The sequence below is a fragment of the Grus americana genome, chromosome 23 (assembly GCF_028858705.1).
Source record: "Grus americana isolate bGruAme1 chromosome 23, bGruAme1.mat, whole genome shotgun sequence".
In the NCBI taxonomy this organism is placed as follows: Eukaryota; Metazoa; Chordata; class Aves; order Gruiformes; family Gruidae; genus Grus; species Grus americana.
The window spans coordinates 6,559,269-6,574,873 of record NC_072874.1 but is presented as its reverse complement, the minus strand read 5'-3'; the positions used below and the strand labels follow the sequence as shown (position 1 = coordinate 6,574,873).

The window sequence follows — 15,605 nt, the reverse complement described above, 5'->3', positions numbered from 1 at the left end:
CCATGATTTCACAGCCCAGCTCGGCTTATTCCTACTGCTGCTTTAACCCCACCAGTTCCCCAGCATCTTCCTACCCCAGGGAAGGCTGGTTGAACTTCTTGGGAAAGAGAAAAGACCCACTGAAATAAATCCACGCCCTGGGGGAACACTGCTGGGCGACGCTGCCTTCACCTCTTCGCCTTATCTTCGGAGGCTGGGCAATGGCTTTGCTCTACAATTAATTATACATGCTCTGTGGTCCGTCTGGGAGGCATTAATGGCTCCACATGCGGATCATGGGGCTCTGCGTGGCACTATAAACATGCTGGAAGTCCAATTTGGATTTCCCCGGGTGCCTCATTTAAATGAATTATGTAAATGCTTTCCCCTCCTCTTTTGAGCAAAAGCCAGTCCGGCTGCTGCCCGATGTGTTAATCCCATGAATAAAATAAAAAACAAGGGAGACCATGCATTAAAGAGAATAAAAGGATGCTGCGGAGCCCCTGGCAGTGCCAGCATCACCTAGGGACCGAGGCAGGTGGGCCGGGGAGCGGTTTGGGACTGTGGCCACCCCCATCACCCTGGACCTGGGCACTGCCGGGGGGTCCCCCCTCTGTGAGGTCCTAAGCCTGAGATGACCCAAGCAGCTCCAGGAGGGTACCGTCCCCATCTCTGGGGTTTAAGTTCAGTTTAATTTGGCAATGAAGTGATCACAATTATCTTTCGTAACACAAACTGCTCATCGACTTTGCCTGGGCTCCCGAATTTCCCACAGTACCCTTATTTCTTCCATATACATCATTCTGAGGTGTCCCCCCCGACCTGGGATTGCAAATTACAGCAATTAAAGCCACATCAGGAGATAGTCCCCGTGCTGGTGTGTGGATTTCCCAGCACGTGCATGGCCTGATCCTGCTCTCTGGGCTGGGGCTGCGACTCAGGTGCAGATGGGGAGGGACAGGCAGGGAGGGGACCCACCCCAGGGCTGTATTTTCTGCTGAGCAAAAGACAGCAGATGTTTGCTGATGAATTATTCACCCAGAAAATTAGAATGAAAAGGGCCACTCCGCTTCTGAAACAAGGTGGCTGCGAGTGCCACGGGCTGGGCCATGCCAGCAAACGGACCGTTTACTGAAGCCATCAGGATCTGGAGGCTGAAGACGCTATCTAATCCCGGCACGCTTTGGAGAGACCCCCATAGCTCGTCATCGCTAGCAGAGCTGGAGCAACCAGACCCTGCCGTATATTTCTTAAATACCCAGCCAGCCTCCCAAAAGTACAGCTGCTGCTGCAGGGTGTACGCACAGCATGGGGACATTTCCCTTCAGAAGCGAAAATCACCAAAACAAGGAAGTTTTTAACCCCCCACTGACTCTATGCCAACTGCGTACTGCCCATGTATGCAAGCTCACCTTGGTGCATCCCTTTTCCATCAGACCCACGAGGCAAAGCCATGGCCGGGAAATCCCCAGCGTAATTCGGGGCTGCCGGGCAGTGTGTGCCTCTGTCACTGTGTGCTGAGCTGGAGTGTGACAGCCTCCATGGGATGCTCCCTGCAGCCGCTCCCATGGACTTGGGTCAGCTCGGCGGTGATGCCCAGCAAGCAGGAGGCTGCTTGCCATCCTCCCTGCCTGTGGACGATAAGGTATTTGGACTCAGAAATGGATCTTGCTAACAAGCAAATGCAGAACTCTCCATTCCCATGACAAGCACCAGGAGGCGATTGCAAGGGCCCAGACCGAACTTGGCATCTCTGCCTGTGAGCCTCACTCACGTCATGCTTAGGCCTGGGGTTTTTTTGCAATCAACCCATTTTTTTTTTATTATTTATTTGCATTAAAATATACAGCCAGGGCTTGCAATAGCAGCCAGGCTTCCCCATGGCTTGAACTCCTGCTTGGGGCGCTCCGCAGCTGGATGCACGTGGATGGATAAATACAGTCAGATGGGACAGTCACATCACGCAGGCAATAACCCACCATGGGGATGTTTTTCTCCACTGAAACACAAAATCAAAGGATGCCTGAGGCGGTGTGACTTGGCAGCCATAGCAGCATCAGAGACACCCCAACTCACCCTGCCTCAGTTTCCTTAGTCATTCTGGAGGTGCAATGATCGCTACATTGAGGTGTATCTGCAAGCGGTTTGAAACATCTCCTAGAGAAAACAGTGAGCGAAGATTACTCTTATTTAAATAAATAACGAATAGGAGGCATGAAGTGAAAATAAATCTTGCAGCAGACCCTGTGCAATCCAGACCTTCTCAAGTCAAGGCAGGGGAAGGAGCACGCCGGTGCTCGCTGTTGGGTTATTCCAGCAGCGTCACACCAGAGCTGTTTGGATACAGCTGGAGAGCAGAAAGAAAGAACAAGGATTTCTTGTTTCAGGGAAAATCCCAGGGATGAGGCATTTTGGTGGTAGCTAGAGACTCACTGCTGGCTAAGCTGGAGACTTGCCCTGAGTGGGACACCCCGTCACTGTGTCACCTCTGGATGCTGCTATGTCACTGCTGGAACCAGAGTGGGTGCTGCTGGCTCTGCGGAACCATGCTCACCCTCGCAGCAGCTCCCTGGCCAGGGGAGGCATTCAGGAGCCAAGAGCACATTTCCTGCAGCCAGTGCCTTGGGTCTATCTCCTGTTGACTTGCTTTGCTTGGGAATATCATGAGAAGCTGCCTGCAGATGAGGCCAGCGGTTACAGCCCAGGGAGGGACCCGCCGGCTGCAGCAGATGCAGCATTTTTCTCCCCTCTTGAAAGGTAGGAAATAGGAAAGGCAAAACTTGTCATGGGGAAGGACTGAACGTGTCCCCGCAGGCCGTGGGGACCACGTTGCATTGGCAAGTGTCACTTGTCCAAGGTGCCTATGGGGACAGTCAGCTCCCAGTGCATTGCTGCTCTGCACCGCTGCTCTGCAGTGGGGGCTCCTGCAGTCCCCCCATCTACATGGCTGGGGAGATGGCAGCCAAGAGGGGACATCTGCAGACATGTTACTGGCAGTGCATCTGCCAAGGCTGCCCACCCCAACACTGCCTGTACAGCCCAGTGCAGGTTGCTACAGGGTGCAGGGTGCAAAATGAAGGGTGCCAGGTACATGATGTGGGGCGCGGGACGCATGATGCAGGGTACAGGGTGCACAATGAACGGTGCAGGATGGGGGGTGCAGAGCGCAGGATGCAGGAGGCAAGGTGCAGGGGACGGGAGGAGGGATGTAAGGGTGCGGGATGAAGGATGCAGGGTGTGGGATGAAGGGTGCAGGGTGAAGGGTGCAGGGCAAAGGGTGCAGGATGCAGGAGGCAGGGTGCAGAGTGCAGGCTGAGAGATGAAAGGGTGCAGGATGAAGGGTGCAGGCTGAGAGATGCAGGACGAAGGGTGCAGGAAGAAGGGTGTGGGATGCAGGGTGCAGGGTGCAAGCTGACGGGTGCAGGACGAAGGGTGCAGGACGAAGGGTGCAGGGTGCCGGGTGCCGCAGCGCGGGCTGCCAGCTCCACCTCGTGGCTGAGCCGCTCAGCACCGCCCGGCCCTGCCTGCTCCTGCCTCCCCTGCCTGCTCCTGCCTCCCCGCTGCCTGCGGCCGGGCCCCCGCGGCTCCAGTGCCCGCGCCCAGCCCCTCCTCGTCCCGCACAGAACGAGCCTGGCCACGGTGATGGGCTGAATCGCTGCTCCAGCACAGGGCCGAGCCGGGAGGCCCTTTCCCGGGGAGCCCCGGCTGGGGTGGGCGACGGGCACGTCTCACCTCCCACGGCTGCTGCAGGCAGGGCAGGGACCCCCTGCCAGAGTGTGCACCGACCTGGGGGCACCCCTCCCCCAAAGGGTGCACCCCTGCACGGGATACACGCCAGCATGTGAGGCACCCCATCCCCGTGCGCATCCCGGCACGGTGTGTACCCCACCATGGTGCTCACCCCATCCCCACGTGCCCCTGGGCATGGTGTGCACCCCCGTACTGTGTGCACCCCTGTACACTGTGCACCCCACCACGTTGTGCACCCCCACACACATCGTGCATCCCACCACGTTGTGCATCCCACGCCGTGCACCCCACTTTTCAGACCACCGCTGCCCACCCTGCAGGCAACATGCCCCTCTCCAACAGCAGCTCTCGGGCTGCCGCAGGCTGGCAACAGGGTCCAGGGCTCCAAAGCCACCGTGCCCCAAAGCAATGCCACCCCTGCCTGCACCCACAGGGCAGCCAGCTGTGCGTTAGGTCTGTTTAGTACATCCCTCTTCATCCACCTCCCGCACACCCAGCACACATGGCAGGGAAGACCCCGAAGGACAAATCTGCCAGGTTTATTCCAAACGAGACTTTATTAATGAGGAAAGGCGCTGGGGCCACGCCAGCACAGCCTGCGGGAAACCCGACCTGTGCTCCAGCAAGGACCAGGGACCCGTCCTCCCGCGGGGACGGCTGGGCAGGAGCTGGGGGGATGCCTCCAGCCACAAATCCCTGAGATTTGTTTTCCTCCAGGTGGTTCGGGGAGGCAACACCAGCTGCGTCCTGGGTCCTGGTACATGGCCAGTCCCCAGAGCCTCTCCAAAAGGCACCATGGTCCCAGGGCACCAAGCAAGAAAAAGCTGGTGAAAACCAACCTCTCCCAAGGCAAGGCGGTGGTCTCCTCTAGAAGAGGGTATGGAGGCACCGCCAAAGGCACTAGACAGACATGGAGATGATAAGAGCTTCAAAAGCATCCTCAGGTCTTTCTCAGCCCTTGCTGATTTTCCCCGCTTGGCACTTCATCCCTTTCAGATTAAAACAGAAGACCCACAAGAAGGCTCAACCCAGCACAGCTGCTCCTGTGTGCAAAACCCGAGGCTAAGGCAGAGCTGGGGCTGTCCCCGGCCTCAAGGGACATGGCTGCGGTGGCTCCAACCCAGCAGTGAGATGCCCAGGGCCGCCTCAGCTGAAGTCCCGGTCCGGCAGCACCAGTGGAGCCACTAAGGTCCAGAGGTAGAGCAGGAGCCCGGCCCAGCTGGAGCAGATCTTCACCCACACGGCCGTCCAGGGGCTCGTCAGCACCTGCAAGCTCTCGTCTGGCCTGAAACAGCGAACAAGTGGGCGGCACCCATCACTGCGCTGCACCGGGAGGGTGCCATCCCCCTGCATGCCCCAAGCATGGCGGGCAGCAGCTGCGCTGGGAGGGATGGAGGCTGCGAGCACCGCGCCATGGGTGCCACGCAGAGTGTGGAGGAGAGAGCGGAGGAGCCCCACGCCTGCAGCCACGCAGCTCCCCGCAGCTCGCCCAGGAGATGCAACCCCACCGCTGCAGCCTACAGCACCCCAGAGGCTGGGTCCCCGCTCCCCCCACGTCCCAAGGGATCCCGGGCTGCAGCCGAGGATGCTGCAGTAGGGAGCTGGCGAGCCCGGGGCACAACTGCACAGGCAGCCCTATGCTACTTAAAAATAATTAACACTGATTAGAGTGCACGTTAAGCGGGCTTGCAGACGGATGCATCTCGGCAAAGAGCTGTGCCCAGCACAAGAGCAGGGAGGACGCCAGGAGCAGGGGAGCAGAGGAAGGGGCACAGGCCCCGGTCCCCACGGCAGCTCTGCCCACCTGTACCAGTTGGTGAGGGTCATCGTGATGTAGAGGGCAGCGAGGAGGAGGCAGAGGTGGAAGAAGGTGTAGTTGTAGGACACACCGTCCTGCTCGTTGTCGTAGGCACGGTGCAGCCCGCTCTCCACGGCCGCCGCCTCACCGCCCGCCCCGGCCACGCTTTCCTCCGTCAGCATCAGCTTGTTGACCTGCGGGTGGTCCGAGGAGCGGACGCTGCAGGCAGAGGGACACAGGCTCATGGATGCCTGCCCACGGCCTCCTCGGCTGCCCCCCAGCCCCAGCTCAGCCCCCCATGCCCACCCGCCTGGGGACACCCTGCAGGGCCGTCCCCGGGACAGGCAGGGTACTTCGGGGATGCAGCTTGTGCAGAGCAGGACCCCGCAGGCAGGCTGCCTGTGTCCCTGGGGACCGGGCCGGCTCTGCAAGAGGCACGTCATGACAAAAACCCTGGACCAAGCTGCGACCTCCCCTCCAGCACGGACTTCCCCTAAAAGCCACCCGATGCCTCTGCTCCGGGCAGGCAGAGGGATGGGGCAGTCCCTGGGGACACAAGCCAAGTCCTCACCTGATGAAAAGGGTGCAGAGGATGAAGATTATCAGCCCCACGATGCTCGGGGCATCCCACCAGGTTGTCAGCGGCTGGGTGGCCATCGCCGAACTGGTGCTGTTCCTCACCAGCAGCGTGGGGTTACAGGTCTGGACTGGGGGTGAGGGAGACACACAGGGGGTTCAGCCCCCAGAGACCCAGGGGGGCAAAGCCTCCACCCCAGTGTGTGGTCCTGCCCCACGCACCCCCCTCCCAAACCCGAGGCCGCATCCTGCTCACTTGGTACGTTGGCCAGGGCGGCCCAGGTGACATAGATGGTGTAGAGGGTGATGATGGAGGCCTGCAGCAGCCCTGAGTGCGGCTGGGCGTCCTGCAAACGCAACGGCGGGGGCTCAGGGCTGGCCCCAGACCCGCTGGGTGACCCCGTGGTGACACAGCCACCGGCCCCCCGTGTGTCCCCCACCGCCTCACTTGGATCTTCGGCAGGATGGACACAGCAGAGACGATGAGGCAGAGGATGAGGTTGATGCTGATGAGGACCTTGCCCTCCGTGCAGCCCTGGGGCTTGGTGTAGTACACATACAGCAGCACTATGGCCGCGATGGACATGGCGTAGAAGATGAAGGTGATGATGCAAAGGGCTGGGGGAGGAAGCAAAAAGGAAAGAGGCTGGAGCTGAGCTCCAAGTCCCCGCTGGCCCAGCGGCACCCAGCCCCAGGATGAGTCCCCCATCCCGAAAGCCTCTGCAGTGCCAGCCATACCGACCTGCGTACCAGCCCTTGGCGTTGCTCTCGCCCGCGTTGCGCAGCCACAGCTGGCTCCAGGAGTGGGCGAAGTCGATGAGGAGGATGAGCTGGATGAGGATGAAGAGGAAGGAACCGACCACACCGAAGTAAAACCAGACTTGAGGGGAAGAGAAAAACCAGTTAAGAGCAGGGCAAATGGGAATTTGGCAATGGCAAGGGCACGCGGCAGCAGGGATGCTGACTCCAGCCCCGGGTTTGATCCTGTGCTGGGGGTTAACCCAGAGAGCGGGGGCAGCTCGTCACCTGAGGTGAAGGCACCATCGGGGATGTAGAAGGCCCCCACTGTGATCCCCACCAGCACCAGGAACTTGAAGAACCAGAAGCTGTGGGAGGAGAGAGAAGGCACGGTCTGCAAGCGGGAACCCAGCGGGGAAGGGGGGGTCTGCCCCCACACCAGCATCCCCCCGCCAGGGACGAACGCTCACCCGTTCTGCACGGCGGCTCGCGGGTCCTTGCTGCTGCGCACGCACACCATCATCACGGCGAAGAGGAAGAAGAAGGTGGCCATGGCGAAGCCCATGCGGTACACAGCTTTGTGACCCAGGAAGCTGCTGCAGTCGATGTTGGTCTGGACCCCCAGGACCGACCCGCTGCCTTCACAGAAGCCAGGGAGCTGCAACGGCGACAGGAGGGTGAGCATCACCCCAGCATCCCGCACCCACCACGAGCCCTGGTGCCACCAAAGATGGGCCAGACTGCTCCAACGCTACCCGTAAGGCAAGCGGTTGGCCTGCCTGGGGACAGCGGTGGGGTGACACAGCTGGGATGAAACCAGCATTTCCCAAAAAGCCTGGCCCAGCCCTCGCGTTAGCTGAGCTGGCAGAGCTCAGCTCCCTGCACCTGAAGTCCCACCTCCGTGACCTGCAAGTCACTTGGGAGCTGAACCCCCAAAAATGGGATGTAGGAAACTTTCCTGGGACACATCTGGGAAAGCCAGATAATGCATGAAATTATCCCACTGCATCTTCCCCTCCGTGGAAAACCGGGGTAAACAATACCCTCTCCCAGTGAGATGCTCAGGAAAAAAGGAACAGAAGCAACATCACGCCCCAAAAATTAACTTTCTAATTCAGCCCCATGTACCCACCACAAACTAAATCTCTTCCACGTGGCGACTGAGCCCAGTGACCTGTGAGCATTATTTACCTTGTGTAGCTCCTTCTCCACGCCGGGGATTATCATAATGATGGACACGAGGGTGCCGAGGAAGAGGAAGAAGGTGAAGAGGAGGCGGGAGACGGTGGAGTTCTTGGCCGAGGGGCAGCAGCCGCAGAGCAGGCATGGCGCGGAGCCGCAGAGACACGACACCTGCAACGAGAGCATCCCCGCGTCGGAGGGGTCGAAATTGGCCCTAAAACATGTGCCCAGGTTGAACTGTAACATCTGCCCAGGAACCCACGCTGCTGTGCTGGGGGCTTTGCTTAGAGCTCCTGGCCAGCATCATGACCCGCATCCCACAGGACCTCACGGCCCCGTGGGACCCCCCCAAATCTCCCCAAAAAGCTGGTGAAAACCAAAAGAGCCACAGGAACGGGTCCACTGCAATAACCAACCAACTTGGAAAATGACACCAAGAGTCCCGGAGACACCCTCATCTTCTTTTTGTGCTCCCCAGCAATTGCAGGAAAAAAAAGGCTTTGGTCAAAGCAAAGCACGGCCCTGCAGGAGCCTCCTCTCCTCACCAGATATATGAGTCTGCAGAGTAATTTAAGGCTGCCTTTTCAATCTAAGACAGGATGGGGAAAACACCGGTATCGGCATCATGGGGAAACGTGTTCTGCCATCCTTCCCCCTCCCCAAAGGCCATTTTACAGGTGGGGAAACTGAGGCACAGCAGCCCTGGGAGTCCGCAGTGGGTCCGGGCTTCCCTAATCCAGCATCGGGAGCGCTGCCGGGTGCATCCTCGCTCCAGGGGCTCCCATTGCCGTGCCAGAGCTGGTGCACAGTGGGGAACCGGGGAAACCCCGGCTTAACAAAACGCAGCCTTGCTACCTAGCAAAACACTGGCTGGGGTTTTGCCTGAGGATTGCGCAGCATAACGCTTGCAGGGAGAAAAAGGAATTTTTTATTAAACTATATTCTTGGACTTCCCTAGGTCCCGCGAGCCATCGCTAGAGGAGCGTTAGGGAGATGCTGTTTGCATCCCACCAGTTGGGCTGGACTGGGCTGGGCTGAGTTTTGCAGGTCAGATATACGCTGTTCTCACCAGCTTGTCCAACAATTTGGGTATTTACCCACCGATTTAATAGCTACCAGGTTGGGGAGTGCCCCAGTCACTTGCCCGAGAGGAAGAAGAGCTGCGGGGGTTCTGCACAACAGGTTTTAAAGCCCACGATGGGGCAGGAACGCAGGAGGCTGCAGCCAGCCCTGCCCATGGAATCCCTGGTCCGGACGGGGCAGATTTGCAGCCTCTTACTCACCTGCACCAGCCCCGGGATCTCCCGGCTCGCTGCCACATCCCCAAACCCCTATTTTCCCAAAAGCAGGGGGAAGTTGGAGAATAAAAAGGGCATTTTTAGGCAAGAGTATGGAAGAAGCTTTTTGGGATGGCTTGTCACTGCTGGGTCACTAATCCACTATGGCACATGAGCAGAAGGTCCCATGTTAAATATTTGGGGAAAAAACCCCAGGGGAATAAGGTGTCTCTTGGGTTAGCGTTGAAGATGCCGCACTCCCAGGAATTACTGAGGTTGGTCAGGGGAGTAAAACCAACATCTCACACCAAGGCAAAGCGGGCAGCAGTGCCCTCCCGGCCCCTGAACCAGAAGCCAGCGCTGACCCTGCCTAAACGAGCTAAAGACAGGCTAAAACACTGAATAAAACCTCAAAGGACCCAAAAACTAAATTAAAACTGAATTTCCAACTCCCCATGGTGTGAGTGGGAACAGCAAGGGTCTCGGGACAGACAGCCCATGCAATGCAATGCAACTGCAAAACACACCCAAATTCCTCTAAAATAGGGAAACTTCAGGCTACTTCCTTTTTTTAATGCCTCAGGGAAGCCCTCACAAGCCCACAGCCTCCCCCGGCCCACGCACCAGCCCAGGGAGCAGCGAGAAATCCCCACGCAGGTGCCGCCAAGCTGCCAGTACAGGTATTGCCTAGAGAGCAGCGGGAATTAAACATCTGCAGTTTGTTTAAAATAGCACCACTTTGCTTTCCAAATATTTTTCTCTAGCTAAAATCTACTTCTTTCAAAATTTACAGCATTCGGCGTTTTTAACTCCTGCATCGAGCCAGCTTCTTCCTAGGAAATCCTGTGACCATCTCTGGTCCTCAGCAAACTACTTCCCCTCTATTTACAAGCTAACTTCATTGATTTATTTTGCTTTTAGTACTTCATTTCTTCCCTTTGAACAGCTCTTCCTCTCCTGCACTTGAGACACACCAGCCGGCCACGTGCACTTGCAACAGGAGAAGGGTTCAGCTCTCTCCCATGCACACGTGTTGTGTCTTTATTGTGGCTATGTACTTCCTAATTATGCCCAGTGATCCATATTAATTAAACACCGCTCAGTATCAACTCAAATATACATTTCTCATTGCTAAAATTAGTGTAAAAAACGGACGTGGCAGAAAAGAAAACCAGATGTTGAGCTGCTGGAATCAGGGATGCTCATGAGTGATCACTTCAATGCCCCCAAATCACTAGAGGTGGCTTGGGATTTCTTTTTTAAACATAAGCACATCATTCTTTGAAAAAAAATGACCTCCTTCCTGATTTATTCCTCTTTACCCACATGTCAGCCCCACGTCCCAGCCCCACCAGAGGCTGTGTTGAGCTGAGGGTGCCCGCGGGAGCCAGGGTGGGCGAGAGGAGCCCCCACATCCCAAGGGACCCTCATCCTGCCTCTCCAGGAGCTGCTCAAGGGACATCACTTCATGTTTTCAACTCGAAAGCTTGAAAAAATGGCTTTCAATTAGAGATAGCTTCCTTTCAGGCTCATTAAATGCACCACTTGCACAGGAATGCATTTAACATATGCCAGCGTTACCGTATTTCTCTTTCAAATTAAAAGACAGATAACAACAAAAATCCCTTTTAATGCAGAATTACTGCCTTATTTGACCTTACCTTGCAAAGGACCTTAGCGCACCCTTAACTTTAAGCACATCAATACCTCCAGCTCCCCTCCTTTCGGTGCCAACTGAAATAAAAACCACCGGTCCCAAAATCACCCAAACCAACCTGGAAAACCATGAGGTTTGTTATTGTTTAGGAAGTTGTTGGATTTGGGGGTTCAGCTTCACGTCCAGGCATCACCGAAGACCTGCAGCAGGCACGGTGTCACGATCAGCAGGGTGTCACGCTTCCCCCGGGGTCGGTGCGGGGGGAGCAGGGCGAAGGGGTGTCCACAGGGCCGTGATGGAGCTGGGCTGAAGGGAAACCCTTGCTCCACGTGCAGGCTCCAAACCTTGCAGCTGACCTCTGGGAAAGCTGCAGGTGGATAAGGTAGTTCCTAGTATGAGTTTTTTGGGAGCATGCAGCATCCCTGGAGCCTGCCAGGTTTATTTTCAAGGATGACCCTTACATGGCCAAGCTCCATAGCCATATTTCAGGTTTTACAGCCCCTTGTAACCACAGGAAGGCAACCGCCGAGGTAACGGGGTATGACAGCCCCATCCCACTGACCTGCTTTGAGCCCTTTTTTCACGGCTCCTGGTGCCCTTCTTGGGTGTCACCCCGCCCCGCCAAGCTCCTTCACAAAGGAAGCAGATCCCTTGCGCCATGCGCTAACCCAACCTGCTGCCTGGGCACCTCTCGATTTCAGCTTTTTTCTTGAAAAAGAAGTGGGTTAAGAGCAAGGAAAATCCTCCCACGTTAAGGCAGCGCTGGACACGCTCTGATACACCTCCCCTCAAAGACTTTCAAAGACGCCCGTAAGTACGAATGTGGCCAACGGCCAAACAGCAGGATGGAAAAAGCCAACCGAGGGAAGCGGCTGCAGCATGAGTGGCGGATGAATGAGGAAGCATTGGTTTTCAGCCGCTGCAGATGAAAGATAATTGTCTCTAGTTTCACTATCGACTTCCTCATTTAAATGCAGCTCACCTCCAGTGCAACTCACGCAGAAGGGCTGCTGTGCCTCCCCTCCTGGTGACCAGGAGAGCGTGCTCGTAGCCAGACAAGCACCGTCCACCCAGTCCAACACAAGGAAATGCAACAACATGAACCCAACCACACCAATCCAACACCAGCACCCCAACTACACCACCCCAACAACACTGGCCCAACTACACCAACATAAGTGCACCAGCTCAATTACACCAACCGAACTACATCAGCCCAACTACACCACCCTACCACCACCAGCCCAACTAAACCAGCCCAACTACACCAAATCAACACCACCAGCCCAACTACACCAATCCAACTACACCAAATCAACACCACCAGCCCAACTACACCAATCCAACCACACCAGCTCAACTACATGAGCCCAACAACACCAGCCCAACACCAACCCAACCACATCAGCTCACCTACATGAGCCCAACACCACCAACTCAACACCAGCCCAACTGCACCAACCCACTAACACCAGCCCAGCTACACCAACCCAACAACACCAACCCAACAACACACCTTCTGCAAGCTGCCCTCGCCCTAGAAAATCCAGAGATGCAGAGACCAAGTCAACCAAAATTGGTCTTTATCTCCTGTTAAATTAATGACCCGGCAGGTTAATCAGTACCAAACCCACAGGGTCAAGCACAGGCTTAGGAGGTGGGTGGCTCTCACGTCTGGCAGGTGGCTTTGCATTGGTACAACGAGTCTGCCAGTCCCCACGAGCTGCCCAAACCATGCCAGAGGGCTGCACGAGCCCCCAGGGATTGCTTTGGCTTGGGCAGGCTTCTGCTGGCAACACCAACCCTGTCCCCAGGGAAGGCAGCTCCAGACGACGGCGCTGGGCAGAATCTGGCAAATCGCTGGAGGCAGAGAAAAGGAAATTTGCCTGGCGTGGTGCAAAGCTCCACTCAGGAACGGCTTGTAGAGTTTTAATGGGACAGTGCTGAAGAGATGGCCTGGCAATCCGATAGTGCTTTGACTCAAATGATGCAGGCTGACCAGAAGGAGTTAGTTCAGGTTTTCTTGTTAAAAATAAAATAATAAAAAAACCCAAAACCAACCTTAGATTGGGGGTTTTGGTTGGGTTTGGGTTGGATTTTTCTTCTGTGTTCAGAATCGAGCTAAAACACCCCTTTAGTCAAACACCTCCCCTGGAAGGAACAGGAGAACCAAACCTACACAGCGACTCTACCCCATTAGCACAGCCTGGTCCAGTATAGTTTATTGGGGGAAAAAATCCAGAATTAGGCAAGAAACCTCCCCGACCTGCTCCAGAGTAACTCCCGGCTTTTCCGATACCTGCCCATAAGGAAAAGCATCAGATGTATGTTACAGACGGAAACCTTGCAGGCCACCATCTGTTCGATCTTGCGTTTCAAAAGCTCCCGTTCATTAAACCTCCAAAACTTTGAGGTCGAGTTGTGAAACCAGCCCCGTTTCGAGGCCGGCAGCTCCCGGGTTGGTTTCGGCTTCCAGGTTGGTTTCATAGCCCTGCCTTGGCCCCGCGCCCGCAGGTGAGGCAACGCCAGGAAGGGAACGGCAGCGCCAGCCGCAGGCAGCTGCCTGCGTCACTGGGCATGGCATCCTGATGCACGCACGCTGCGTCACCAGGCACAGCACCCTGGATCACACACCCTGCCCCCGCCCTGGGCCGTGGCACCCCACGTACAGCCCTCCCACCCGCGGACCTGCACCCCCCCGTCCCGGCTCCTCCTCTTACGCCATCCCCAGCCCCCCGCTTTGGGGGTTCGCAGTGAGAACCAGGCAGGACCCCTGGCCCCTCAGCATCGCATGGGTGCAGCAGGACTGGACCCCCCCAGAGAATCAGGGCAGGGGGGCAGGACCCCCCCACTCCCCCAGGTGTAGCAAGGCATCACCCCTCCGGCTCCCCACATCCCCCAAGCGATGCACCACCCCAGACACCCTCAAACTCCACGTTCCCCTCGACCGTGATGTTCACGAGCCCCAGAGCTCTCTGGGGTGAACCCTCTGGGTCTCCCCCGGACACCCGGGGTGCAGCGGGATGCCCTGCGCCGAGTGTCCCCTGCATCCCCCCAGGCACAGAGGGGTGCACCCTTGGGCACAGAGGGGTGCACCCTTGGAACCCCCCGCGTCCCCTCTGCCCCCGGCCCCCCCCCGGCTGCAGCGAGCCGGGTATCCCCTGCCCCCCCCCCCCCCCCGGGTGTACCAGGTCACATCCCCGGGGTGCCCCCAGACCTCCCCGGGCCCCCCGGACCCTCCTCCGGACCCCAGCAGCAGCGCCCTCCCCCCGGGCCGCGCCCGTCACTGCGGCGCTCGTAGCCGACGCAGTCCCGGTGTCTCCCGGTGCCTCCCGCTCCCCCCGCTCCCCCCGCTCCCCCCGGTGCCCCCGGTGCCCCGGCCGGGCGGGCACTCACGCAGCTGAGCAGGGAGCAGACGCCGAGACAGGCCCCCATGGTGCGGTCGGGCCCCGCCGCCTCCCCGCTTCCCCCCTCCGCCGCCGCCGCGCTGGCTCCGCCCGGGCCGATCCCGGGGCGCGGAGCTGGGGCCGCGTCGCTGCCGCCGCGCCTCCCCTGGGGCGGCCCCTGCGGCTGCGGGGCGGGCGAAGCAGCGGCGGGACGGGGCTGGCCCGACCGCGGGGGAGCCCCTCCACCCCCCGACCCCTCGTACCGGGTCAGCGGCGGCCCCGGACCCCCCCTTTGCCGTTCACCGCCGAGGGGACCCCACCGACGCCATGAGCCCGGTCCGGAGCGCGGCTCTGGGATGCCCCCGGAGCCGGGGATGCTGCCCAGGCCCCCACTGCCGGGGCTTTCCGTGCCCTGAGAGCAGGGTGGGCTCCTCTGAAGGCGGCCCGGAGCCCCCGGGGGTATTTGGAGCGTGTTCGCTGTGAACTGGGTCCCCTGAGAAGGGCCGGGTCCGGTCCCCGCTGGCGCCTGTCCCTGACGATGCTGCGTGGGCCGGGGGTCACCCGGCACCCAGCTCCAGGGGAGAAGTTGGTGAACCCTGTGATTTTTCATGGCTGAATGCTGCTTGTGCAGCCAGATGTGACCTTGCCGAGAGCTCCGAGGGGACACATGGGGTCAGTGACTGCGTTCGAGGCCCGGGAAGAGCTGGGCTGCTCCTGGCCGTCAGGTCCTACAAGTCCAGCACACCCACCAGTGCCAACACATACCGGCTACAGAACATGTACTGGCTACAGCACACCCACAAGCTCCAGCACACCCACCAGTTCAGAACCACAGAAAGGTTGAGGCTGGCAGGGTCCTCTGGAGATCACCTGATCCAACCCCTTGCTCAAGCAGGGCCACCTGGAGCCAGTTGCCCAGGACCATGTCCAGGCAACATTTGAGTATCTCCAAGAATGGACACTCCACAACATCACAGTCAAAGTGTCTCCTGATGTTCAGAGGGACCCTCCTGTGTTTCAGTGTGTGCCCATGGCCATTGATCCTGTCACTGGGAAGAGCCTGGACCTGTCCTCCTTGCACTCTTGTTTCAGGTATTTATCTCCACTGATGAGATCCCCCCAAGCCTTCCCTTCTCCATGCTGAACAGTCCCAGCTTTCTCAGCCTTTCCTTACACGTGAGATGCTCCAGTCCCTCAATCATCTTTGTGAACCTCCACTATGTCCTTGTCTCTCTGCTACTGTGGAGCCCAGCACTGGACCC

The 15,605-nt window shown here is 58.1% G+C and overlaps 1 protein-coding gene across 1 annotated transcript; it reads right to left on the bottom strand.

Annotated features, from left to right (window-relative positions):
• Positions 1-4,267: 4,267 nt before the first annotated feature.
• On the bottom strand, positions 4,268-14,483 carry SERINC2 (serine incorporator 2). The gene is made up of 10 exons (XM_054802712.1): positions 14,354-14,483; positions 8,033-8,194; positions 7,312-7,499; positions 7,130-7,209; positions 6,846-6,983; positions 6,552-6,721; positions 6,360-6,450; positions 6,099-6,234; positions 5,534-5,746; positions 4,268-5,014 (listed from the first exon to the last, which is right to left on the bottom strand). Exons 1-10 carry the CDS (start codon positions 14,390-14,392, stop codon positions 4,876-4,878), a joined length of 1,356 nt encoding a protein of 451 aa, XP_054658687.1. The 5' UTR covers positions 14,393-14,483; the 3' UTR covers positions 4,268-4,875.
• Positions 14,484-15,605: the final 1,122 nt, after the last annotated feature.

Bases quoted from the DNA above. Each gene is read 5' to 3' on its own strand.
- SERINC2 (XM_054802712.1), bottom strand. From the start codon at position 14,392: ATGGGGGCCTGTCTCGGCGTCTGCTCCCTGCTCAGCTGC. The intron at 7,210-7,311 runs GTGAGCGTTCGT...CTCCTCCCACAG, and splicing joins CGAGCCGCCGTGCAGAACGG to CTTCTGGTTCTTCAAGTTCC. The intron at 6,451-6,551 runs GTGAGGCGGTGG...TTGCGTTTGCAG, and splicing joins CCATCCTGCCGAAGATCCAA to GACGCCCAGCCGCACTCAGG.